The sequence below is a fragment of the Scophthalmus maximus genome, chromosome 16, assembly GCF_022379125.1.
Source record: "Scophthalmus maximus strain ysfricsl-2021 chromosome 16, ASM2237912v1, whole genome shotgun sequence".
Lineage (NCBI taxonomy): Eukaryota > Metazoa > Chordata > Actinopteri > Pleuronectiformes > Scophthalmidae > Scophthalmus > Scophthalmus maximus.
Genome location: NC_061530.1, coordinates 20,293,905 through 20,320,150, shown reverse-complemented (window position 1 = coordinate 20,320,150; position 26,246 = coordinate 20,293,905). Strand labels below are relative to the sequence as shown.

Here is a 26,246-nt window from a genome sequence, read left to right as displayed (position 1 = left end):
AGCACCAACCATGATCTCGGTAGGTTTTGTTTCGTCTTCGAAAGTCAACCTTGAATGTGCGGAACCGAGACTCGACGCAAAATGCATCAAGTGGTCGCCAAGGCTCTCGGTGCTCTGTTTGTCTGAGGGAGTCCACTTCTGGAAGATTCTGTCCAGCAGCGTTCTCGCGGACGCCTGCCAGGCATCTGAGGTCTCCGCGCCTTTCGATCGCTTCCATCCAACAATGTTGAGGCCAGTTTTCCAGAAACCTCGCTCCTCATGGCGACTGATGAGGCCTTCGTAGAGGTGCAACTCTGCACGAAGCACAGGCAGGAACGGGATCAGTTCTTAGAAGAGACTGAAACCAACAGTCCAGCGTTGACGTGTTGAAGCTAAATAGATTGTTCTCTTACCTTTAATGTTGGAGTTTGGAGGAAATTGAACATGTCTTGTGGCGACTTCTATTAATTCTTTTTGTCTTTGCTTCACACCATAACCATAACGCAGCCAGTTTCCTCTCACCAGGTTGCTTTCTTCAACGGATAATCTTGCTTCTATAAGATATCCTTCCTGTCCGACTCCACTAAACATAAAACGTTGAACATTCGTTAAAATGACATTTTTACTTGAGTTGTCCACACATGACTGCACTGTATGAATACTCACACAAAGTGTGTCACTGTCAGGGGTTTATACCCTCCTGAGTAAAACAGTACGAGCTCGTCATGCTCTTTGTTGAATCTGAACTTTTTCTCCAGCACGGCATAGACGTGGAAGGTGAACATGGGACCTGCTGGCGGCGGAGCTGTCACTGGGTTTCGATCGCTGCGGAAACAGACACATACAGATTTACAAGGATCAACCACAGAGTTTGATTCGCCACGTTATCATCCACCGCACACTCACCGTGTGCTCTGGGGCATTTTTGTGGTTTTATCTGCCGTCTTGTCGACTGACGCGTTGGAAGGTTTCTCGCTCTTCCCCTCTCCGGACACAGCTCCGGCGTAAGACGTCAGTCCGGAGCCTTTTGGATCGCCGGAGACTCCCGCAGAGGGAACCTCCTCAGAGACTCCTGCAGAGGGAACCTCCTCTGAGACCCCTGCAGAGGGAACATCCTCTGAGACCCCTGCAGAGGGAACCTCCTCTGAGACCGCTGCAGAGGGAACCTCCTCTGAGACCGCTGCAGAGGGAACCTCCTCAGAGACCCCTGCAGAGGGAACCTTCTCTGAGACCCCTGCAGAGGGAACCTCCTCTGAGACCGCTGCAGAGGGAACCTCCTCAGAGACCCCTGCAGAGGGAACCTTCTCTGAGACTCCCGCAGAGGGAACCTCCTCTGAGACTCCCGCAGAGGGAACCTTCTCTGAGACCCCTGCAGAGGGAACCTCCTCTGAGACCCCTGCAGAGGGAACCTCCTCAGAGACCCCTGCAGAGGGAACCTTCTCTGAGACTCCCGCAGAGGGAACCTCCTCTGAGACTCCCGCAGAGGGAACCTCCTCAGAGACCCCTGCAGAGGGAACCTCCTCTGAGACCCCTGCAGAGGGAACCTTCTCTGAGACCCCTGCAGAGGGAACCTTCTCTGAGACCCCTGCAGAGGGAACCTTCTCTGAGACTCCCGCAGAGGGAACCTCCTCTGCAGAGTTCGACTCGTTCTCAGGGTTTTGCTTCTTTGCTGAATCTGACGCTGGATTCCCGTGTTGAGACACCGGCATGTGACCAGCGCTGTCGTCTCGCAGCACCGGTTCAGGTGCGCGTCCGTCTTGTTGTAACTGCGTCTCTGCGGCGACGTTCGCTCCAGGTCGAGTCTTTCCGTTGTTCGCGTCGTCTTGTTCCAGCATTGCGAAGTCAGTCTGCGTGTCCTTGCTGCTCTGCACAACAACTGGAGTTTGCGTGTTCCTGCTCGTGCCTCTACTTTTCCTCGTCTGAGTCTGAGCTTGCGCGGTCCTGACGTCTCCTCGGGGTTCTCCTCTCGGCGGGTCGTCTTCAGCCGGAGGATCCACACGTGGAGATTCTGAAGGAACGCTCTCGGGAGTTTTGCTGCCTGTCGCCTCCACAGCCTCCATCTTGTCTTTTTCTGCATTTTCACTTTTGGCCCCTGCACCTCCTCTCACGTTTGAGATGCTCTTTTTTCTTCTCCGATTTCTCTTCCTCTTCTTCTTCTCCTGCTCCTTGTCTTTAACTTCCATGCTCTGCCCTTTCTCCTGGAACACACATTAAAATAATCTCTTTACTTATCAGTGTTTTCAAATTGACAGCATCAGAGAGCAGATGTGTGAAACCCTGAGGTGTCTATACCTTCTTTCTTCTGCGGGGCCTTTTGGTCGCCACGTCCTCCCGCCCCAGCTGGGATCCTCCTGCTCCCTCCTCCATCTCTAGAGACTCTCGTCTCAGAGGGGTCGCTGCCCCCCGTTGCCCGACTCTGCAGATGAACATCAGGTGCAGTTACATCCAACATCCAACAGAAAGTCTCATGTGTCAGTTAATGGCCAAACGAGAAATGCTGCGACAGGAAGTGTGTCCGACTGGGACACACAACTAATTAGCATAGTGGGTTACACCGCTGCCTGAAGTACAGAGGGTCGCGGTTCGATTCCTGGTCGTCCAGGTGTGTTCCCTTAATGCACCTGACTCGATGATTGTAAGTCGCTTCGGAAAAAAAAAACGTCAGCAAAATGAATATGGTAATAAAATGATGTCACATATTCTGTTATACAGAAAGAACATTAATACATATAGAGCTGCAAATACCTTTTATATTATTATCAATTCACTAATCATCTTTTTTTAAACAATCAGTTGTTTTGTTATAGACTCTGACTGATTTAAATATACTCTGTGTGTGTGTGTGTGTGTGTGTGTGTGTGTGTGTGTAAATCTAAAACCACGGCCAATATCGACTATCAACCGATCAGTCAATCAATACATCGTTCTTCTCGAAATTCCTGGACTCATCCAGTCTAGAAGTTCTTATCCTAAAAATATTCAAATTACAATAAAAAAAAATTTAAACCGAGAAAAGAGCAAATGATCACATTTGCTGCAACAACTGGAGACAAAATATTTGTAATATTTGTGACTCAAACGATTCATACACAGGACATATAAAACACAATATGAGAAATAATAAACGACACTTATTTATTCTTTATTTACATCTGACGGTTCGACGAAGAGGAATTTCACTGATGTGATTTTATAAAAAGTTATTTGCAGCTCAGCTCTTGTTAATATTCGACTGGATCCACTTGACTTAATGTATTTAAAATGTTTTCTTACCTTTCCTGCCTTATGAGACGCGTCGAGCTGCCGATCATGAAATATTCAGGAAACGTTTATGAGTCGAGCTGTTGGGACTTGACGTTGGAGGCTTCAAGGGATCGTGACCGAATGAGTCCCGGTGCCGGGAAGCGGGCGCGCGTCTTTACGCACGTGCGTCTTTACGCACAAACACAGTTTGTTAATTCTGGTATCAACCACTTTAATTATTGAAATACCTCTCAGAGCAATAATCGTGGGTCCGGGTCAATAACTCGTGGGTTTAAATCACCGAGTGGAGGATTTCTGCGCGTTGGTCCGGTAGGTGAGTTATTGACGGTCCCTAAGTGAGAAGACGAAGAAGTTTCAGTTTCGTTTCTGTGAGAATCTCATCGAACAAGAAACTGCAGCAACAGATGATGTTGTTTTATTATTATTGATCATTTGATCATTTGATGTCCCTCATTCATTTGAATCCGACTCTTTTCATATGAGTCATTATCTACTTATTATTTCTGCTGATTGGACAGATCTGATATAAATAAATATGCATTATTACTTTATTGTATCTACTTGTTTTATTTGACGTCATAGATATTTATAGTATTATTAGACATGTTTGTTTTATACAAAGATTTTAGGCTAATGTGAAATGATTAATAAAAACTCCAAACGTTTTACCTTTTCTTTTTTCTCATTTATTATTTCCCCTTATTTGCTCACTGTAAGTTTCAGTTTCGACAGTGTGTGTGTGTGTGTGAGGGTAAAAGGAAACCATTTGTTTTCATGACTCAGGATTTCTGTGCCTCTAAGTTTTGTGTTTTGACCCACGAAGAAACATCTACACATCAATTATGACTCAACTGTTATGAATACGTTTGTGTCTAGAGTCTGTTTAAATGATCGACAATAATAATCAGCATAATCATATTTCAATCATTTTTTTAAAGTATTTTGTTCGAGCAGACAAAACCATCTCAAACCCACAGGACGTCACAAACAAGTTGTTATCATACAAATATGATTATCAAAATATGAGGAATAGCAGTAAGAAGAATATTACGTTTTCCATATCCAGGTTCATTTATTCAATTCCGTTGGTAAAGAGATCCTGCTGCATTCAAAGCCAAATATTAGTTCACATTGTTAAAATGTATAGTTCCTCATATTCATCCCCCAGGTTTACACTTTTTAATATGCATTGATGCACATACACATCTCTTTGGAGCCATCTTGTGGCAGACCGTCATCCGAGAAAATAAACTGTTGAGTACTTCAAATAAACATTAATTATCACGAGAAGAAAAAACATCTATAGCATCTAAATGCACGTGTAATATGAGATATGACTCCAATAAATAAATCAAAGAAAATATTTGTTTGTTTTTACCCAAGAATTTATGCAGCTACTTAAGAGTTTTGTGTCCTGCAGATTTAATGTATTTTAATTCAATTTAAAAATGCTCCTGTTTATAATTTGAAGCTAGTTTTTTTCAGGAAATTAGGCGAGAGGGTCGAGCAGCGACGGGAATCGAACCGAGGACCCGCTGCTCACTCGCGTGTTACATTATATACTAATAAAGTCTCTATATATAACAAACCAAACAGGAGAGTGATGCTCTTCATCACTTCAGTCCTGTGACGCTGCAGGTGTCACGACCCTCCGGACCACCACCCTGCTCCTCCTCCTCCCCTGAGGTCGGCCTCCAGCCGCTGCCGCCTCTCCCTCTTCCCTGGTTTCCCCTCGGGGCGCAGCAGGTTTCCTCCCCGACCGCACCTGGTCCACGAAGGCCTCCACCCCGTCGAACTTGGCCGTGAGCTCGGCGAGACGCTCCTTCAGGGCGTTGAACTCCCGGTAGAGGTCACCGAGGGCGTCGGACAGGTGCTGGATCCTGAAGGGAACGGGGGGACAGAGGTCCAAAAAGGAGATTTACTCTCTTAACCTTCGTCTCCACCGACAACGTCACAGGAAGTTGGAGGAGGAGAATCACCTTCCGTAGTCGGGCAGCACGGTGCTGTGGTCGTGGAGCAGCAGATCCTTCACCTGCGTCATGATGGCGTATTTCCAGTTGTCTAAAACCAACGTGAGGTTGGAACATCCTCTGCTGTTCACTCTCTCTGCTGCCAACCACAGAGAAACACAATCACTATTATTATTTTTATTATTAATAATAATAATAATACTAAATTAAAACCACCATCAACCAGAAGATCTGACCATCGAATTGTGAATTAAAGGACAAACAGTTGAATGATTGTGGAAGAAGCTCTGGATTGAATCTGTAGCAGAACAAACATTTCTGGACTCAGTTCATGATTTAAAAGTAACATATTGGCAATAAAATCAACTGAAGTATTAAAATAATATATGTTTTAACATTGGGGGTTTAGTTTAGTTTAGTTTCGTTGAGTTTGGTTTAGTTTAGTTAGTTTAGTTGAGTTGACCTGGACGTATCCATATCATTGGTACTATAACATAGTAACAAAGATTTTTTTCCTTTGTAGAGAAGTTTTCATGTACAACACGTGTCAGAAGGATTTTTTAAAAGTTCAAATGAATATATAACAAAAAATAAAAACACATTTGAGTTTTCTGATCAGAATGAAGCAAAAGTACGAAAGTCAGAAATGTTTTACCAGAGAAGAAAAGACTGAAAAGGGGAAACGAGGCAGAACAGCAGGAAAGTAATTTAGAAAGAAAAGTGATTTACAGCCTCAGTAACACAAATGTAACTATGAATCTGTAAATCCATCAGATCTGGTGATTTACTGGTGACAAGAGGTTACAGTAGGTACAGTAACAGGAATCACCAGTTCAAAAGGAACTCTTCTTCAGATCATCTGAGCTCACCCTCATTCCTGAACTCCCACTCTGGTCTCGGAGAGACTTTGTGTTTCTGAGCAGCTGCGGCGAACAGAGTCACCGACAAGATGAAGAGAACTCGTCCAGGCGTCGTCTTCACCATCATCATCATCATCATCCTCCTCCTCAATCTGCGTCAGGGGAGAGAAAAGAATCCACAAAGTGTCACATGAACTGTAAATATTCAGAAATAAAACTTCATGAGCAGTAATTATAATGTTTTTTAATAAAGATCGTACCTGCAGAGACAGACTGAAGACGAACGATCCCTGTGTGGGCGAATCCCACCGACTCTTATCGGCTTCATCACGTGAAGAGGAGGGAAGGTCTTCGGTCGTCACGCCCCACGTGAAGTTCTCTCACTCACACACACACACACACACACACACACACACACACACACACACACACACACACACACACACACACACACACACACACACACACACACACACACACACACACACACACACACACACACACACACACACACACACACAAACAGGATTTCACTTCTTAGTCTTTTTGTTCAGTTTAGTTTTTTCTTATTAACTCCTGGACACATTTTCCAAGACAGAACATTACAGAATATGAACATGAAGTGTGTGACGTCAGTCCTCCGGGAGCTTCCTGTCGGCCGCAGTGTTTGATGTTAACACACAACATTCCTGTTCTGTTCCTCATCTGTTTCTCATCTGCGGACCTGAGGACTGAGGAGCCGGAGCGGGGGCTCGAACCACCGGACTCCCACCTGCTCCGATCACTCATAACTCACAACAAAACAAAACAAAAAAAGTTATATGTTGAGTAGATCCTGGTATTTTTGCCTGAAGAAAATTTAATTCAAAGTTAAAACCAGATCTTGTGAAAATATAAAAATCCTCCCACTTCTTGTAAACAAGTTGTTGAATGTGACAATAAAAAACCAAAAAAAGTGAGGGCAAATGATCAGTTACAGACACACCAACACCACACGCGTATGGGATTAATAAACATGTGAGTGAGTCCACAACCAATGAGCAGCATCAATCAGCTGTTCCCTCCCTCCGTCCGGTTCCAGATGATCCAGCTGCTTCTGGACTTTGTTCCCATGCAGACACAACAACATCCAGCGTGATGTAAAGTTCATCGCAGAGGGGACGTCCTGAAACACTTCATGTGCCAAAGGAGTCCATCAACAATCATAAACACGTACACCTGTGAAAGAATCTAAACAGAAATCATATAATTATGGACGTTATCTGACATTAGGCACATGAAGTCACGTGAAGTTTTCCTTCTGGGCTTTTATTGGCAAAACGCTTTTTAATGTACGATAACGTACATAATTATAAGAGTTCTGTTTTGATTTTATTCACAAGCTTGTTCATTCACATTAAACGTATTTAGAACATCCCTGTTTTTTTAAGGAGCTGGTTTTGTGCATACATGTATTATCATTAATCTGGTACGAGAGATGTGTTGTTGTGTGTTTACCAGATGACGTCTGATGAAATGACGTCACAGTGAACTGTACATTCCAACACTAGATAATAATAATCAGAGACATGATGTGCAAAATCAATTTTTGTCATTTATTATTGTTTCTCTTTTTTTCAATTTTCATTTTGTTTCAAATCCAGGTAGCAGACGACAACTCTCTGGGGTCCGAGTGGAGAGTGAGGAACCTGCAGTGACTCGCTCAGCAAACGGCCCCTTCACCAATAGAAAAGGACCGTCTGTTACCGTGACGACAGAGGATGCTCTCAAATAATTCACACGAGGGGGGGGGGGGGAGATATGAGAGCAGGAAAAAGACAAATAACGTTTCCAAGCATTTTCAAATTAATCTACGGGTAAAATATATTCTCACTTCATCAATGCAGTAACCGCCAAGGTCTTTACAAAGAAGCACACCTCTCATAAATATTTAAACTTGCAGCCCGCACGCACGCGCACACGACTTAACTGGCGAGGCCCGTTTCCGCCGGCAACAACCGCCCGGGACAGCGATCAAGTGATTGGCCCCCGTTTTTGCGTGTCGAGGAGCAGGACTTGAAACTGACTCTAGATCAGTCAAATGAGGGAAATTTAAACGATAATATTCTTGATGATCACTACAAACAAGTGATAGTTTTTTGGTCCCAATATGAATTCTCATGAAAATTAAGAAAACACACTGCTGACTGTCAAAGGTTTAAAGGGGAAGTTTTTGTCAAGGTTTCTCTCTCCATGATATTTCTGCTTATGTTACATTTTTTCTTTGTTGCCGTTCATCGTACTCATACGGAAGCAGAAACTACTTGCAGATTTTTTTGTGTGTATTTTAGGGAGAAGTGGCGATTTTTGAGTGAAGTGCTTTTCACATTGTTTTCGGCCTCGGCTGCTTCTTGCACCACTGATCATCCGCCACCTCCTCCGCTGCTGGAAGAAGCTCAGGGTCTCTGCTTGAAAGAGTGGGGAATAAATTAGTGGCCAACTAAGTAACAAATATGCTTTTTATTTATTTAAATTTATTTAAAGTTGCCCATTGAGACATCGAGAGGAGACGAACGATACCTTGAGTATCTTTCTTCTCGTGTTGTTCTGCGATCTCTTCCAAAAATCTTTTCAAGGCAGACGAATGATGGGAGGAACAATGACAAAAAAAAACAAAGAAAAGAAAAGGAAGGAGGAGCTGACGGAGAGGAAAGTGGCGAGCAACCAGTGCAAGTCAGTCAGTCGGTCGTGGTGGTCGATGGATGATGGCGAGGTGTCCAGGGGCCGTTTGACATCGGGTATTAAACATACAGCCGATGAGATAAAGCTACATATCGTGCCGAGGTTCAAAAACACAACAACCAGAAGCTACGATTCCAACAAACCAGTGAGAAGATCTGTAGGAACTACGTATGCTTCATGCATCTGCATTTTCAAATCAAAGTTATTTAATACTGACAATAAACTCTTCTACTGAAGCCGAATAAATCTGGAGCTCTTCGCTTTCCCCCCCCCCCATGTCTGGGATATTTGACTGATGATTGTACTTTAAGGACCAAGTCCTCGCTGAGGATTCAAAATTTTAAAGGTATCGCTACAATCAGATCAAAGAAAAAGAAGAAAAAAGAAAAAAAAGACGCTTAATTAAATAACAGTATCAATTCCTCAAATGTATTTCATACACAGCAAAATTCTCCAGGACACGCCGTGAGAGTGAAGCGGGCCGCTGACGTAAGGGAGCGTCCCAACACTCGAGTCTTCGCTGTCGTCCTGAGTCACAGCAGGACTTATCGAAGCCGGGAGGGAGGGGGGCGGGGTTATTTCAGCACGGGTTGAAGGAAAAAGGGGCCTCAGCCAAAAGTGCTTTACTGAAATGTCGGCCGCCACTCACGAGGGCCGCTGTGACGAGGGAGACAAAAACAAAAAAATAACCTGTCCGCCTTTATTGGATTTATTTGATGAACTGGATGTAAACTGGAGGATCCCTCCGCTCGTCAGAGGCTTCAACGTGAGGGCGGCAAAGGAAAACAAATCCAGATCTCGCGGCTGGTCCTGGTGCGGTTACGTCATTGGTGGGTTAAAGAGGGAGGGCTGGGCTGGGCGGGGGTGGGGGCTGTGTGAGATTGGGGGAAGCAGGGCGGGCGGGGCGGAGTTTAACCGCGGGGCAGGCTGCACATTTCACAGAGCTCTGTGCCGGGCTGGTTCATGAAGGTGCAGTGGAGGCAGGACCACATGGACGAGGAGGAGGCCGGGGCCGAGGGGCCCCCCATGGCCCCCCCGTACCCCACAGAGCTGGAGGGCTGACCGCCCACCGTACCTGGAAGCACAGGGGAGATATCAATTATTTTCATTATATATTAAAACAACAATACTAATGCATTTGTATAAACGTGATCATGTGACGCGGTGAGCCACATAAAAACAGACAGCTAGCGACACCGCAGGGACATATTGGATGATTAGATTAAAATGGCTTACTGTCCCTTTCAGAGTCCAAAACCAAAAGATCCACCCAAGGTTCATTTTGGTATTTGAACAGAGGAAATCTATTAAACCAGTGATTAGGTACCGGAGATGATTCACGGACTAATCATCTCGTCACAACTTACTGCACAGCTGCTCGATGGTGGCCCACTGCTCCGACTTCTTCCAGGTCTGCGCCAGATCCTCGTTGGACGTCTTCACTGCGTCGAGGAGCAGCCCGATGCTGTCCTGCAAAAAAACACAACACACAAACTCATCTGCCTGTTGTCACAATGACTCAGGAAACACTTCACTGTTTCTTTGTTTTCATAAGTCTGGGGATTTATAGACAACGTGCAAATCGGACCACACAGAAAAAATATTTTTCTTTTTTCTCAAGTTGTGATGGGTCCGGGGCAAGTTCGAAAATCACACCAACAACGGGTCTGAGTGAAAACATCCTTGCAGCAGTAACCACTTCCAGACCCTGGGGGTGGGGGGAGAATGTAGCCACGGTCGAGTAGAAGACGAGAGCAGAGGAGGACTTACTCCCAGAGGCATGACTTCGTTGGTGACGAGGAAGAGGAGCAGGTGGAAGTCCGACACCACGTCCAGGAACGCTGTGGAGCTGCACTGGGACAGGTACGTGGCTAAGCTGTGGAAGTCCTGCAGGGGAAAACACACAACACAAAACAAGGACGCGTGATTCCTCTGACTCCGTACTGTGAAACACACTGACCATTTCACGGTCTCCTGCCGTCATATACCTGATGATCAATCATCAGCTCAAACATTTGATAATTATTACCTTTGTGTTGTCTTTCCTCGCTATTTTTTTTGTCAGCAGGATTACTCAAGAAAACTACAGAACCCACTTCCATGACCCGAGGAAGAAACCTTAAAATCTTGGAGCGGATTTGGAACAAGGAATTTCTTTTTCACTTTCTACATACTCCCCCGGCGAGCTCCAGAATTTGTTGGCGAGCGGAAAAATCGGGTTCAAAAGCGAATAGTGTGAACTCACAACGGTGTGAACCCTTGTGTTTACCAAAGAAAGGGGGGTTTTTGTTTGGTCGAGCTGCTTATTTTTATATTGTGTATGTTTTATACTTTGTGAATCTTTATGAAGTTTAAATTGAGGCTGACACTTTTTCGTTGTGCCTGCACAATGACGACACAGTTCTTGAACCTTGAATCCGTCCTCAGCGTGCACTTTTTTTAACTGAACACGATTATCTATTGTAAATAGAACAATATGGTATTTGCCAGAAGTCATGTATGTTTTTGCTTTTTAACGTTGTTCCCTCTGTTTCTAATCTCGGTTTTTGGCCAAACATAACATTGATCTTCTCATCTGGTAAGAAGACGAACAACATTCCTGTTCCCACAATATTCCACTATATACTGTATATTGGATAAGACACTTTACGTTATAGTAGTGCAACTCTTTCGGCTCATCGTTTGCTCACTTGTGTCTCTCCGAGGATATCCCGGTTCTCGATGGGGAAGGGTTGTTTAGCACAGAAGGTGAACTGAGGATCCTTTGGAAAAGTGGTCGTGATCTTTAAAGAAAAAAACAACAAGTAAATTAGACCAAATGCTGCCTCAACACAAACATGTGCCTTCTGTGTAAAATAGCATCTGTTACTCACGTCGATAATAAGGTACTCCACAGGAAGAGGCCGGGCGAGAAACGTGACGTCGTTTCCAAATTTGTCCTTGTCCTGTTGGGGAGAGAAAAGTTCAGATTCAATCTCAAAAATCTCAACATCTTTTTGTCCCATGAACCTTTTCAAAGGAACAGAAATGACGCACGCGAGTGAAATCTCTCACCTTGAAGAAGACGTCCGGTACGTACTGCTCCGAGCTTGACTCTTTGGCGTAGCCCAACTCAGGGGCGTCTTTGCAGGGCAGCAGGCACTCGTCTCTCACCAGAGCCATGCACTGGTTGGACACCTGGTAGCCTTCAAAGTGCACCTGGTTATCTGGACTGCCTGCGCACACACGCACACACACACACGAAGGAGGAATAATCTTAAAACAGCTTTCAAAAGGGAATAAATCTTTATAGTTGTTGTTCTGTGAGATTAAAGTTTTTCTTTTTTCTTTTGTCTTTATGGTCGTTTAACTATTTATACATTCATGTGATATCACTGTAGCATACATATTCTGATATCCTAGGTTGTCCTGAAAAATTAAAAAGATGTATATAACGACTGTACATTACAGGGTTGAGGTTTTAGATGCATTATTAAACGAGGAGACACGGCAGACCAAAAATATGAAAAATTGGCTTAGACCTCAGAGGGTTAAACACAACGTAAAAATAAAGAATGAAAAATAAATTTAGAACACCGACAAATAAGTCGTGCACGCAACAAACTCTTCAGCTTCACACATGCAACTCATCTACAAACACACGGACTTGGGAGCGGCTGGCATCATATCACATAACCATGACATCATCCATCTTTGGCCGCCAGAGCCTCATTAGTGCAGAGTTAAAGTGATGAGGTCACCGCTGTGCTCCGTGCCTTCGTGCATGTGTGGAACAAAATATGTAAGAGGCCGTGAACGTTGACAACAGAAGAGTAAACCACTTGGCACCGATCCCACGGCCAGAGAGGAGCATGTGGTTTGTATTACGACGAGAGGACTGAAATTGAAATTATGTACACTAACATATGACTTGGTTTAAATGAGATATATTCAGGTTCATAATTTTTATCTGGGTTATTACTGGAAAAGGTTTACATGCTTGTAATGTTCAGTAACCACGTCTGTTTCCTGCAGCTCCTCTTTCACAGCCAGGGCTGAGAACACTTCCTGTCTATTAAAGGCCCCTCCCTCCTGCTCTGATTAGCCAGCTGGCTCCACTCATTGGTTCACCGCTTGCGTGTGCGTATCGACACGTCTCTCCTGGAAATCTAAAGATGGCGGACAACAACGTAACAATTAAATGCTGCGTTTAACTTCAGTCAGGTCAGGGGTCAGGGGTTATGGATCAGGGTTTGTTGTCGTTGCAGACTAAAGTGAACATCAACCGACAACTGTTTTATTTTATATTCTCCCCTCTCACTTAACCCAGCTTTGTTGGAGGCGTGTCAGACCAGCCAGTCGACATGCTTTGTGCACTTCTGTAATTTAGTCATGTTACGGAAGTATCGTCGGGACGACTGACGAGGTGTTTCAGAAGCGTCCGGAGCAGTGGAGGAGCTCCCTTTACCGTGGGCTTTTTAAACTTTGCAGAAAAACATTAACTATTTTTAAAAACCCACTAAAAGTAGGTCTCCTTTAAAGTTTGGCTGTAAACAAATCATAAGTATGAATAGCGACAGACTCACCTGACGCCACCACGGTGAAAAATTTGGAGCCAAAATGGCCATCTCGAGAGAGTCTGCAGGGGTTTGAGTGGCGATTCTGGAAGTAACCCGCTGTGATGCACTCCTCTGCACTCAGGTAGTGGGAGTCCTAACACACAAAGTCAGAACAATGAGAAAACAGGGAGGACATGAAGGAGGAACAGGTCGTCGTGGTCGTCCTCACCTTGTTTCTCGTGTAGCGGACGGTGCCTATCCTCGTGTCCTCAGAGAGCAGGTCCGTGAAGATCCAGCCCACCTGAGAAAAGAAGAAAATCAAAAAACAGCTTGATTCGCATCAAGTCCTCCAGTTAAACACGTTAAAATTATTTAACTCTGAACAATAAATGCATTTCTAATCAGAGGCTTTGGATAACAAGTCTGCTTTGAAACATCCTGCCAGCTCTCAAAAGAGTGGAAACACAACAGATACAAATAAAAGCCGACGGAGAAGAGAAGGCCGACCTTGCACAGGCCCAGTTTGGCAGCGATTTCATCCACAGCTGCAGCTTTGGGATCCTCCAACATCTCCAGGCTGTTCTGATTGGCATTCTGCAACACATTGACGAGGAGGAGGAGAACAGTATTGAACCTTTAAGGAGAACTCACAAGAAACAACAGTTTTGCTGGACAAATGGAAAGATTAGCAACAAGGAGACAGATGTGGTTGTGATGTTCGACAACAATCTCTCTCACCTGCGGTGGTTCGTAGATGGCCGCCACCTCCGCTCGGATGCCCAGAGGGATGTCCGTGTGCTCCGTGTACCGGCCGTACAGGTATCCCATCCGCTGACTGCCCGTCTTCCTCCAGAAGTCCAGGAAGCGGTTAGCAATGGTGTGGTTCTCGAACATGATGTTGTCCACGTGTCTGTATTTCTGAGAGAAGAACAGATTCCTATGTTACGGTATAAAGGATAGAAACAACACAGCAGCACGGTTGAGGATCTGAAAGTTTCCGTCTGTGACCTCAGGATCTTGAGAAAGGTTATCTTAACACAAAAAAGGCTGTCACTCCATTTCTGTCACCGAAAAACAATCTCAGTCCAGACCGTTCTTATCTTTTGGTTCCCTAACAGGACGTCCCTCCGCCTACTCCTCCTGAACCTGATCTCACACACATTGTCTGCTAACTGCAACCTCTCCCGACTGTTTTCTCTCAGTTGTGAGTCTGATAAATGAGTTTGTGCTGTTGGTGGACTGAACGTGGCCACCAACTCTGATGCTGTACTCCATCAGATCAGACACGTACCTGTCTGTTCAGCGTGATTGCACTGGGCTGGCACTTGGTGCAGATCCCCTCTGGCCAGGGAGGGTGGCCCTCGCAGCCCGACTTGATCTTACAGCTGATGTTCTCCAGAGCTGCAAACTTCCCTCTGCGGGAGATGAAACCACGTTAGAACCAACGGATATATTAAAGGATAAAAATTTTAAAAAACAACTTCTCACTTATCAGCTCCACCGGTCAGTTTGCGGAGGTATGCGTGGAATGACATGTGCTTCACCGGTGGGTCCAGGTGATTCAGGTAGTCTTCGTCGAAAGGCTGGAAAAAACATAAGATGCAACATCCTCAGCACGTCGAGACTAAAACAGTTTCACAGATCTTTCAGGGGAAAGATAATTATGAGCTTCTCTCACCTCTAGCGGTACACAGTGTACACATTTCCCCAGGGCACCGTGGTGACATCTGTAACAAAAAAGAAAAGAAAAGAGGAGGGTTGTGAGGGATCTGAGAGAAACTGTTCACTGAAATCTATGACGCGATGCGGACGCTTCTTTTCTTACAGCTGTGGATCTTTGTTCCTGTAGATCTTGCCGTCTTGCTTGGCCAGATACTGATCGATCTGGTCCTCCTGGACCTGGGGTGCTGAGAAGGACCGAGGGATCGTGGAGGAGATGGAGGTGATGGAGCCGGATGATGAGATGGACGGTAGTGATGAAGATGTGTGCGGGGTGGCCGTGTCCATCACCTCTCCAGAGGAGGTGGAGGATCCTGAAGGGAACAGATACAGCATGTCCCCATGCCTGAACGAAAAAAAGAAAAAGAAATAAGACCATACACACGTTAATTAACACGGGATCAGTGATAACTTTCATCTAGCCAGACCATGAATTGCTCGTATTACTTTCTGGCACATTTGAACATCGTAGTTTGGATTCCTCTAACTGAGTGGTTCTTTTCTATTTTAGTTGTTTGATCATATTTTTATTTCACTTTTTATAGTGTCACTGTGCATAATATTTAGTATGCGTTTCCATTTTTTAAAGCAGACAAACCTTAGATTTACCACAAGCGAGATTTAGAAAGTAACAAAACAGAAGAAAATATTTGTATTTTTCTGAATCTGATTGTTGGAGATGAGTTGAAAGATTCTACACTGTAATAATTTTACCAAAACCCATCTTTTTGTTTCACTCACTTGATCTTCAGCAAGCTGAGGGTTTTGCTCTGGGAGAGAATCTCTCCGGTCTTGTTGCGGTTCAGGTAAACAGAAAACCCGTTGGAGATGAACCCAAACTCTTTGGCCACCTGTGGTAGAGAAGTGGATGCAGTTACCCAATGACAACGAGCGACAACACAAGCAGCATCTTTACACCATCGCACTGCTGACTTTGTCCACCATGAAATGCCTATTGATGTTGAGACAGTCTTAAATGGGCTTGAGCTCATGATAAGCACGTCTCTTAATTCAGACCAACAGTGTGTAAGTGAAAAAGATGCATGTGTGTGTGTGAAGAGTGTCCATCTCAAAGCAGATTGGCAAAAGAGTCTCTTGACACGAGAGAAGAACCGGGGCTTGTAAGAACCCCTCTAATGGTCATGACACAGTGAGACAAACTTGGCTGGTAAGAGTGCGGGTGGAGGTGTTAGTGTTTTCCAGTGGCACCTGAATGCCCTAACTGTCAGCCAACACACCTGTCGTCCTCTCATGATGTGCTGCCTCTGCTGCACTGGAAGTTTCCGGTTTCTTTGCCTCACATTTGCATATTCGACAGCGATAGTTTTTTCTGTATTTCTGTTTTTTTGAATTTCAAATTGCAGAGAAGTGAGACACAGAAATCTCCTCCTCCAGGAGAGGAATGTGGAAACACCACATACAAGTCCCTATAGTCAATGTCAGACATGTAGAGGATAGGAACAGAAGAAGAACACTTTTTTGAATGGAGGGGGACTTGAAAGTTAAAATGAAGCAGGGAACAGTCTGAAGAATTTGAGCTTCTTTGAGCATAGAGTCATTATTTGTCCTCGAAGCCACACAAAAGACCAGCGTAAGACGGCGCCACTGTGTGAAACTCGACACTGAGCAGGGCTCGGGACATCTCTGCCTCACACCCGTTGGTTTTCCCCATTACGACCCGTCGCTGGCTGCACATCAGCAGGGATATGAAAGCTACTCCTGCCATTGATCTGCAGGCTAAACACGCTACTGTGTCGATTCTATATATTACTCTGTTTGTTTATTATCCTTTTTCATACTCTGCGTAGGATTAATGCCCGGGCTGAAAAACCTCAACCTGTCATGCAGCTGTGATGATCGGAGCGCATTACACACTATACTCTCAAATGCTTTGTGCATAACTGAACAATGACACGAGCAAAACTCAGGAGAAACACGACATCAAATACTATAATTGTTGTTGTTGGGCTTCGTCATCACAACTACTTTTTGTTGTATGATATACTGTCCCAGAAATAATTGCGATAAACAATATAATCGTAATTTTAAGACCATTTTTGATACTGAACCTGTGAGCTTGCAGTATATTTGTGCAACGTGATTTGTGTCACTGCAGAGAGGAATGTTATCCAGAGTTTAGACTTGTGTTTAGGCCTCAGACAAAACAAAACAATCTGAAGACACGGTGCTTTTTAGTAAAACACTAAGAAATCCATATTCTCTGACACGTTATAGAACAAACCAGTGATTTATTAATGATACGATGAGAACAGACGGGAGGACAGAAGCAGCGTGACTTGGCTGGACTGTCGCTGACACGTTCACTTTCATGTCAACAAGACACAACGGCTGTTTTTGAGTTCTGTCATCCGTACGATAAGTTGATAACGTAATTATCGTGACAGGCCTGGTAGTTGTTGTCCTCGTTTGCAGCTGTATGTTTATGTCACACACACACACACACACACACACACACACACACACACACACACACACACACACACACACACACACACACACACACACACACACACACCGTACCTTCTTCAGAAAAGCAGCAGCCGTCTCCCTCTTGGTGGCAGAAATTTTCCTCATCCCATCTGGGGACTGTACCCTGACGATCTGACGGGACAAAACAGGACAAATGACTACATTACAACAGTTGATCGATTAGCAATCGACTACTAAATTAATCGCCAACTATTTTGATAATCGTACAAGTAGCTTTTATGGGGGGAAAGTCAAAATCCTCTGAACATCTTTGGTGTGTGGACAAAACAATACAACATTTTCCACCATTGTATGGACCAAACAACTAATCGATTACTGGAGAAAATAAATGGACAGATTCATCGTTAATGACAAAAGCTCTACATTAAAACACCAACTGCCTTCAGTCGATGTGGAAGAAGCTGATGGATGACATGGACCAGATCCAGATTCATAATGACGCCCACCCCAACACCTGCCAGTCAAAACAAGGGATCCACCCCCACCTCTTTACAGTGGTGTCAGTGTCGGGACATAATGACAACGATGACAGTGCAGAAAAAACAACAACCCAGTGCTGATAACGTGATCTTGTGAAGCCTCCTCTTCACACCGAGCAGCTTTTGAATGATGATATTCAGATGTCTACTCACCGTGGAACCACCACTTGAAGAGACAGAACCAACAGAACCGGGGCTTCATTACAATGCACCGATGCTAATGTTTGGCCAATGAGCTAAAACACGTCAAACAATAATAACCCAGACATTTCTGTGGTTATTATTATTATTCCAGAACTAAGGGGAAACATAAACAATGCCTCTTCTTCTTCGGATCATGTCGTCAGTTCACCAGAAGCTGCTCAGATTAGCCTGTTAGCTCAACAGGGCCCCGAGTCACTCTCCGCCAAAGATCACAGCCAAGCTAACGTTAGCATGCGAGCTAATTCTGCTGCCTCATCACTTCGGCTAAAGGAGGCGAGCTAACGGGCTAGCACGAACACGAGCCGCCGTGTACTCACGATAGTATCCGCCATGTCGCTTCTCTCCCCACGCGTGTCGCCAAGTGTGTGGTGGGACCGACGCTTCGACACCGAGTTCACGTCGCGTTCACTGTCTGTGTGTGTGTGAGTCAACGAAACTCCATCACACAACTCACACACCGGGTGTCGCAAACATTGGTGACCGACCGTCCGACCGTCCGTTGCTACCGGGTCCCACACTGAAATGAGTCCGGGCGAAACAAGTGGGGTCTTTTTGGATGTTGTTGTTTTTTAGCTGAAAACAAACGTTCCCCTCTTCTTCTTTACAGTGATGGGCAACATGCTGAATACAATATGAAACAAAAATGAAATAATGAGTGGATATTGAGATGAGGGTAGGTGGTTTTGAGTGGGATATTTTTTATTTTTCTTGGCTTTGTACATATTTTGACTAGGTTAAATCATTTTTTTTTTTTACATTTATAAATCATAATCATAGATTCATCATGTCAACATGAAAAACAAAGACAGGTCTCAAAAGATACTGATTCAAACGGATTCTTAAATACAAAGATATAATTAAACAAATAAATTAAATAAGCAAATAAACACAGTACATCCAGACAGAAAAATAAAAATATAAAAATAATTCGAAATTTTTTTGTAAGGGATGTTAGTAACTATTCCTTAATGAGTGTATTTTCAGGAGTCTATCCTCTGCATTAATCCTGTTCAAATGAATCTTTCCATGTGCAAAGTCTGTTCTACAGTTGAAAGCCATAATACTAAGGTTGGTGGTATTATCTGTTTCCACTTTCTAGTTATCTGTGTCGTGGCTGAATTTGAATATGTTACCAGGATGTGGAAGAAATGTAAAGGAAGATAATATATGAATAAATATCACCATAGTTGAATCTGATGGAGGACAATTTGTGTTGGAGGTGCATGTGGGAATAAATTATTTTATAACATTCAATGAATGTGATACACTGAATGTTATAAAAGATTTTTTTAAATTATACATATATTTATTATTTATTAATTTGAAGGTTTTAGCTACACGCAATGGTAGAGATTGCATCCTACGAGTCTGCTTGATACATTACAAAATGGGATCTAAGCAGATAACTAGATCTTCTAGATCTAGATGGATCCTCACCAGTGTCTGTAGCATCTGCTGAGTATTTATTAAAACATGCATTTTCTTATTGTGGAAAAATGTATATAAGACAAACCTCACGTGGAAACATCGCTTTCATGTCAGATTTTTAGATATTCACAAAGTGACACCTTCGTCACTTGGCTGTTTTGGTTTGGTCTCTTTTTAAGAGATGATGAATATGATGAGATTCCCAGGTTAGATACATTAAAATAATGCATTTTTGGATAAGTTTAATGTTTATAACTTCAAAGTCTAAATGGCCTTTTCCTAGTAGCACAGTATCTTTTACATGTATCATGAAATATCATCGAAACCTTATTTTGAACAAAAACTGTATGAAAGCACCAAAGATCAAACCCAAAATTGTATCATGTGTGTAAATGTGTGTATATCGAGCAATTTTTTGTGTTGTCATTTTAAACAACTGACTGACAATCGACTTTTAAAATGAATAAGTCACAGACAGATCTTTGTCAACACATTTATTTCTCTCTGCGAATTTTTATCAAGTTTCCACGACGAGTTCGCAACATGTAAATGAACGGGGGCAGAGAGAAAGAGAGAGAGAGAGAGAGAGAGAGAGAGAGAGAGAGAGAGGTTCCGGTCCCTCTGCGTCGAAATGGTGCCATCCTCTATTTCCCCCCAAACTCAGCCATCCAGAATTCGTATCTTTTGAGCTCGAAAGAAGTGACGGATTTGCAGACACTCTGCAGCGCGAAGGTGAAGTCCTCCATGGTCACAGGCCTTTGCAGATAGTTGATGGACAGGGCCTCGATCTGAGCGATGCTCAGGCCTCTGGTTAGAAGACTCATGGCCCTCACGGACGCTTCCCTGACACATGTAAAGATGAAGCAGAGAGGCGCAGGGGACGGACGACTGTTAATGACCACACGTGCAACATAACAATCTGAACAGATTTACTCCCTGTCAGTACACACAGTAACGAACACAAACCTGCAGACGCTGCTGACGTCTGCTCCAGAGTAGCCCTCCGTCTTCTCAACGACCACATCCAGGTTCATGTCAGCAGCCAAAGTCACCTCCCTCAGTTGGATGTCGAGAAGAGCTCGACGACCCACAGCTACACACACAAACACACACACGTACTATGAATACATAACGTGAGTAAATCAAACATTACTAATTACTCTAAAGCTGTTTGCACACATTCATTTTCCGGAGTTTGACATTCACGTACGAAGAAACGCAGCAGGAAGTCAGACGTGTTCACAACAGCAGGGAAATGTCCAGAACGTTCCGGCGAAGCGTGGCCCCCGAGCAGAGCGCCAACTCGCTCGCCGTGAATTTCCTGGACATTCTCCTGCTGTGTGCTCACATGGGCTCACTCCGACATTTTCAGGAAATTTTACCCGGGGACATTTGTGTCCTCACATACGCTCCCCACCCAGGAAAGTTCACAAAATTGTCTGAACCACTTTTGGATTCACTAGTTTTTGAGAGCTGTCGCGCGCAGCCTCTGTCGTGGGCGCTGGAGGTCAGTCAGAGTTAGGGGTGCTGAGAGAAAGTGCCTGACATCATAGTGTGTCGTCAGTCTGCGGGGTGATGAGGTCACCTGTGGGCAGGGGGATGTAGATCCTCTTCTCCAGGCGGAGGAGTAACGCCTGATCAATGTCCCAGGGGCAGTTGGTGGCAGCGAGGACCATCACCCTCTTGGAGGGGTCGTCACTCTCCAGTGCTCCATCACCTAGTTGCACAATTCATGTGACGAAGTGTTTAATTCTGGGCATTTGTACGATACAGTGCTTCATATTTCAGATTATGGATTGGGGTGAGCACATTCAGTGACACAGTAGATTTCATCCCAATCATGATCTTTGATATTTAAAGGTGCCACAAGAAAAGCATCACACAGGTCCGACTGGACAATTCTGATTTTATTAGTATTTTTTCAATAACTCTACAAAAAACGATTTTACAAAACCTTTCACAGCTTCACTTCCCCACCACTCTGATCCACTCACCGTCCATCTGTAGTAGTTGTGTTGTGACCTCGTGCTCCTTGGAGGCTCCTAAATCGATCATGTGAATGAATATGATTGTCGGTGCATAATGCCGGGCCTAAGAAAAGAACAGTTTAAGAAGCATTCTCTCTGTCAAATCATAAAAATATTTAGATGTAGCTGTTTACCAGTAGTTGGTGACCCAATCTACCTCTCATGTATTCACATGTACATTTGCAGTATACTCACCATTTCAAACAGCAGACGGACAAGTGTTCCAGACTTCACGTTGTATTTGGAGGTCAGGTCGGAGGGAGACACATTAAAGAACGTCATCTCACTCTCTGTGGCCAAAGCTTTGGCTAACATGGTCTTCCCCGTCCCTGGGGGGCCGAACATTAACACACCCTGAAACAAACAAAGACAGTCGTTTGTGATTGGACCGGCAAGTTTTCTGCCCGAGGCAAATCGCTTCCCAGTGGAGGGGAACCAGAGAGTGAGTCGGGAAGAGCAAATTCAAATGAGCTCCCAGAGTTCGTCTGGGTCCGAGGCTACAAAGCCACATGGCTGGATGTTAAAGTGCCGGCAACTACTTTGGTTCAGAGTTTATCTTAAGTTTAAGCAACAACAATGTGAGATGCACAATGATTATACACTCGCCTTTATTGATCTGTGTCACCAAGTATTTAACCAGGTGTGTGTGTGTGTGTGTGTGTGTGTGTGTGTGTGTGTGTGTGTGTGCGTGTGCGCGTGCGTGCGTGTGTGTGCGTGCGTGTGTGCGTGAGTGTGTGTGTGTGTGCGTGCGTGTGTGTGCGTGCGTGTGTGCGTGTGTGTGTGTGTGTGTGTGTGTACCTTCCAGGGTTGACGAATGCCCTTAAAATATTGGGGAATGACCATTGGTAACACCACTGCCTCCGTCAGCAGCTTCTTTGTGTCACCCAGATCAGCAACGTCCTCCCTACAGTTCACAGAGAGAATTCAGTCAGACAGGAAAGAGAAGAGAGCGGCTGCAGGAAACAGTGTGGAGGAGGAGGAGGAGGATGTGACAAACTGTGTGTACTGTATGGTGGCATACCAGTGTACGTTAGGGTTATGGGATATGATATCCCTCTCCAGTGAGGCCACCAGGCCACTGTCATACCCGTGTCCCACAAACTTCTTCCGCTTTTCATCCCCTGGTGCTTGTCCAGCTACTTTCTTCAGCTGTTAAGGAAAAAGATTGATAAAACAAACAAAAAGGCATTTTTGTGGACAGTTCAACTCATTGCTCTAATTCTGCATCCATCCACTGAACCACTGTAGTGTCTTTTCGTCCATATACGGAATGAGAAGGGAATATGTGTTTATATCTCTTTCTTTGGAATGCCAAGTTAGGGGCCTCCTGATGACCCCTCACCTTTCCTTGTGGCCCCCTTTAAATTCCTTGTCTTACATAGTATAACTTGAACCAGATGTTCTTGCTCAAGTAAACAACGGACCTATAAATGTAACCCCCAAGAAGAGTCGGAAGGGTTGTCATTTTGGCCGGACACTCTCCAAGCTCTGCAGTGCTTGTAATCGATGCTCGTCTTTTTGTAATAAACCTTTATATACAATCAAGACGGTGTCGGCGGACTTCTCTTCAATACATCTTCACATCATCGATACTTAGTATACAACACCACCAATCATCAATTGCAGTCTGACCTTATTATCTGTGGCCTTTGTGTCCCGTGCATTGGGTTTAGGTTGGTTCAGACCGGTTCGACCAGCCAGGCCTGGGGGGTCCTTCCTCTGCGGCTTCGCTGCCCTGCTGAAACGCTTCACTTTACTGCTGTAACACTTCTTCACTGTACCCCTGAGACGCCCCACTCCACTGCCGGACTGCTTCGGCACTGCAGCAGGATTCCTACAGACGCACAAACAAAGGATTCAAACTACATACATGGATCAGATTGTAGGTCACACCTCAGATAAACTGCAAAGGTGGAAGTGCAGCATTAACTTTAACCAGCTCTGATCCAAAATGGTGGGTCACAACGCGCTGATTGAGATGAAATGCATGAACTTCAAAGCGCTTCCATAACTAAAGAGACACTTTGGCCCACAGACTTTCTGGATAGTATCAATAATAATCAATTCTGCCAGAAATGCATAAAGTCTCCTGGATCAGTCTGCCGCAAAACACCCACACTAAAATATAATAAAATAAAAATAGAAATCATCCAGACACAGCAGTCGTGTTCCAGTTCTTACATAAGAAGTGAAAACTTCAACGGTATTATTATTTAAAAAAGGGGGTTTCAAATATATGTAAAAGAAAAAGACACCCTAATCTTTAAATTGGCCTAAATCTATGTATACATATATCACATAAAGAATCAGACATTAGGAATATATATATATTTTTTTTTAAACAGTCTGGTTGGAGGATAGATGTGGTTGTATATTATATTTCATCAGAAATATGACCCACTGTCTTCAAAAACATATTGTGACATACTTTAGTCATGCACTAGATAAATGCCAGCTTATGATTTCAAATGCATACAGGAGGCAACACCAACTATGTGTGTCTGACCTGAGAGGAGAAACAGTCGAAAACAAGTGGACACACACCGTTGTTCTGCCGGATCCTCCTCAGTCTGGACACGCAGACTTTTAAAAGGTGCAAAGATGTCTGTTGCTGGCCGGAGGGAGTTAATCGTTCCCACGAAGACTCTCACCTTCTCACACTCGTCAGTGACCTCCTGTATGACCTGGACACACACAGAAGAGGAGTATTTCATCAGCTCTGACATCACAGAGCATGAACGTTCTCAAGGACCAGGAAAATAACACAGACGTCCCTTGATACAAGAGGAAAGATCATTTCAATTTAAACAGGACAGCAAAAAACGGTCTTTTCATAATGGACATATCTGTTGATTATTGTCTTGATTAACACATCGTCAAATGCCTGTCACATCACAAAGCACAGTGTGATATCTTCTAACTATTTGTTTTGTCTGATAAAAATGGATTAGTGTCAAGTTATAACACAAAAGGTTTATTCAGGGGCGGAATTTTGATATCAAAGGTGTGTGTGTTAACTCCTTTAATTATGGACGTTATCTTACATGAAGGGCGGCACGGTGGCGTAGTGGTTAGCACCTTGCCTCAGATCAAGAAGGTTCTGGGTTCAAACCAACCAGGGCCTTTCTGTGTGGAGTTTGCATGTTCTCCCCGTGTATGCGTGGGTTCTCTCCAGGTTCTCCGGCTTCCTCCCACAGTCCAGAGACATGAGAATGGGGTCAGGTTCATTTGAGACTCTAAATTGACCGAATGTGAGAGTGGATGGTTGTTTGTCTCTGTATGTGGCCCTGTGATAGGCTCTCGCCCAATGTGAGCTGGGATTTATTGACTGATCGTTGCAGCTCCAACTCGATTGTTTCTGTTGCTCATGGGTTTGGGGAACTCACCTGCTGCCATTGCGATGTCACTGCGGACTCTCCGAGGGACCCGCGGTGACTGCTTTGGATCCTCTGGATGAGGCCCTCGTAGAGGCGCAGGGAGGAGTCGCATAGGTGAGTGGACCGCCGGGCTTTCTCCATCTCCACACACATCTCAGTGAAATCCATGCTGAATGATAGATCTATGATGAGGGGAAACTTATACTGTTCATTTACTTGATAAACATCCAGCTATTTGTACTCGGATGTCATATCTGGAAATTTGAGTCTGGAAAAAGAATGGAATTCTAAGATGGAATTTTTGGATTTGCGGTTATCGAGGAAACTGACTCCGGCTTGTCCTTCCTACGAAGTGGCTTCTCTCCTCACGGGGGAAATCCCTCCTGTAACTTATGCTGAAAGGCCAATCGGCTGCGGAACAAGTGATAACAGATCAAAGGCAGTCACCAGTCCAAGTACTGACCAATCAGATCACTGGAAACCAGGGCCGGCCGGTTGACTATGATACGATATGACTATAACTATAACTATAACTAAGTGATTTCAGTGTGCCTGTTATTAAGTTATTTTAATGTAACAGGAAATAATTTAAATCTAAATCTTTCTGTCCTAACTTTAAAATAAAATCTGGACGAACACGATAAAACATGCACAATTAATTTGTAATTAATAACATTATATAAAGTTGCAGAACAAACTGTTACCTTTAGCATAAAGGTAAGCTAAAGTGTTGAAATTCAACCCGATGAAAAATTAATTAATTAATGAATGAATTCATTCATTAACTGATAAATAAATGAATTAATTGATGTATTAATACGTGAATAAATTAATAATTGCATAGATTAAGTCAATATGAAATGGAAAAGTAAAATCAGAAGTAAATGTATGAAAGTTGTCAATCAAAAGTGGCGTAAATAAAAAAATATCTTATTAATTTCTTCATTTTTACTGCATACTTATTTATTTCTGTGTTTCTTTATCTCTCTCGCACTCTCAGGAATCGTGAGACCTGAATGTTTGAATGATGGACAAGTGGGGAGACTTCACCTGCTACATGTGACATGTTGAAAAGACATTTGTACATTTACACTGCTGTTTCTGTCGAAGTTAAATAATCCGTTATAAATTCATTCGTTCAAATTCGTGTGTCTGGTGATTTGTCAAAT

The 26,246-nt window shown here is 44.0% G+C and overlaps 4 protein-coding genes and 1 long non-coding RNA gene across 11 annotated transcripts in view; 1 reads left to right on the top strand and 4 right to left on the bottom strand.

The window, feature by feature from the left end:
• The window catches only part of rnf213b (ring finger protein 213b), a 30,781-nt gene extending 27,387 nt beyond the window's left edge, over window positions 1–3,394 (bottom strand). For 2 of the 4 annotated variants that reach the window (XM_047327615.1, XM_047327616.1), the window contains exons 1-6: window positions 3,253–3,393; window positions 2,272–2,395; window positions 886–2,177; window positions 646–804; window positions 393–562; window positions 10–293 (exon numbers count right to left, since the gene is read on the bottom strand). In XM_047327615.1, coding sequence (XP_047183571.1) covers window positions 10–293; window positions 393–562; window positions 646–804; window positions 886–2,177; window positions 2,272–2,395; window positions 3,253–3,290 — 2,067 coding nt within the window. In that variant the 5' untranslated portion in view covers window positions 3,291–3,393. Of the gene's footprint in view, window positions 1–9; window positions 294–392; window positions 563–645; window positions 805–885; window positions 2,178–2,271; window positions 2,396–3,252 lie in introns of all 4 variants that reach the window. The other 2 variants (XM_047327617.1, XM_047327618.1) reach the window with 2 other exon arrangements.
• Window positions 3,395–3,906: 512 nt separating this feature from the next.
• Window positions 3,907–6,483, bottom strand: LOC118287216. Of its 2 annotated transcripts, none has more exons than XM_035612193.2 (4): window positions 6,334–6,483; window positions 6,083–6,225; window positions 5,223–5,349; window positions 3,907–5,123 (listed from the first exon to the last, which is right to left on the bottom strand). In XM_035612193.2, exons 1-4 carry the CDS (start codon window positions 6,399–6,401, stop codon window positions 4,862–4,864), a joined length of 600 nt encoding a protein of 199 aa, XP_035468086.1. In that variant the 5' UTR covers window positions 6,402–6,483; the 3' UTR covers window positions 3,907–4,861. The 2 variants fall into 2 exon arrangements, with proteins under 2 accessions (XP_035468086.1, XP_035468085.1); XM_035612192.2 differs by having other exon boundaries at window positions 5,223–5,352; window positions 6,334–6,481.
• A 1,171-nt stretch (window positions 6,484–7,654) lies between these two features.
• Window positions 7,655–18,769, bottom strand: nploc4 (NPL4 homolog, ubiquitin recognition factor). Of its 3 annotated transcripts, none has more exons than XR_004785598.2 (18): window positions 18,563–18,769; window positions 17,593–17,673; window positions 15,793–15,902; window positions 15,158–15,397; window positions 15,011–15,059; window positions 14,821–14,915; window positions 14,624–14,747; window positions 14,071–14,250; window positions 13,840–13,926; window positions 13,562–13,633; window positions 13,360–13,486; window positions 11,849–12,009; window positions 11,668–11,739; window positions 11,485–11,577; window positions 10,565–10,681; window positions 10,162–10,264; window positions 8,633–9,869; window positions 7,655–8,520 (listed from the first exon to the last, which is right to left on the bottom strand). XR_004785598.2 is itself a non-coding variant. In XM_035612122.2 (17 exons), exons 1-17 carry the CDS (start codon window positions 18,575–18,577, stop codon window positions 9,706–9,708), a joined length of 1,890 nt encoding a protein of 629 aa, XP_035468015.1. In that variant the 5' UTR covers window positions 18,578–18,769; the 3' UTR covers window positions 7,655–9,705. The 3 variants fall into 3 exon arrangements, 1 of the variants encoding a protein (XP_035468015.1); XR_004785597.2 differs by having other exon boundaries at window positions 7,655–8,517; XM_035612122.2 differs by having other exon boundaries at window positions 7,655–9,869.
• A 1,383-nt stretch (window positions 18,770–20,152) lies between these two features.
• On the bottom strand, window positions 20,153–25,540 carry LOC118287193 (katanin p60 ATPase-containing subunit A-like 1). The gene is made up of 11 exons (XM_035612148.2): window positions 25,408–25,540; window positions 25,087–25,259; window positions 24,245–24,384; window positions 23,333–23,534; window positions 22,722–22,849; window positions 22,499–22,604; window positions 21,896–22,054; window positions 21,668–21,764; window positions 21,259–21,390; window positions 20,640–20,766; window positions 20,153–20,516 (listed from the first exon to the last, which is right to left on the bottom strand). The coding sequence occupies exons 2-11, from the start codon at window positions 25,243–25,245 to the stop codon at window positions 20,318–20,320; spliced, it is 1,449 nt and encodes a 482-aa protein (XP_035468041.2). The 5' UTR covers window positions 25,246–25,259; window positions 25,408–25,540; the 3' UTR covers window positions 20,153–20,317.
• An 84-nt stretch (window positions 25,541–25,624) lies between these two features.
• Window positions 25,625–26,220, top strand: LOC118287224. The gene is made up of 2 exons (XR_004785610.1): window positions 25,625–25,794; window positions 26,078–26,220. It is a non-coding gene; the product is annotated as an uncharacterized LOC118287224 (long non-coding RNA).
• The last annotated feature ends 26 nt before the right edge of the window (window positions 26,221–26,246 follow it).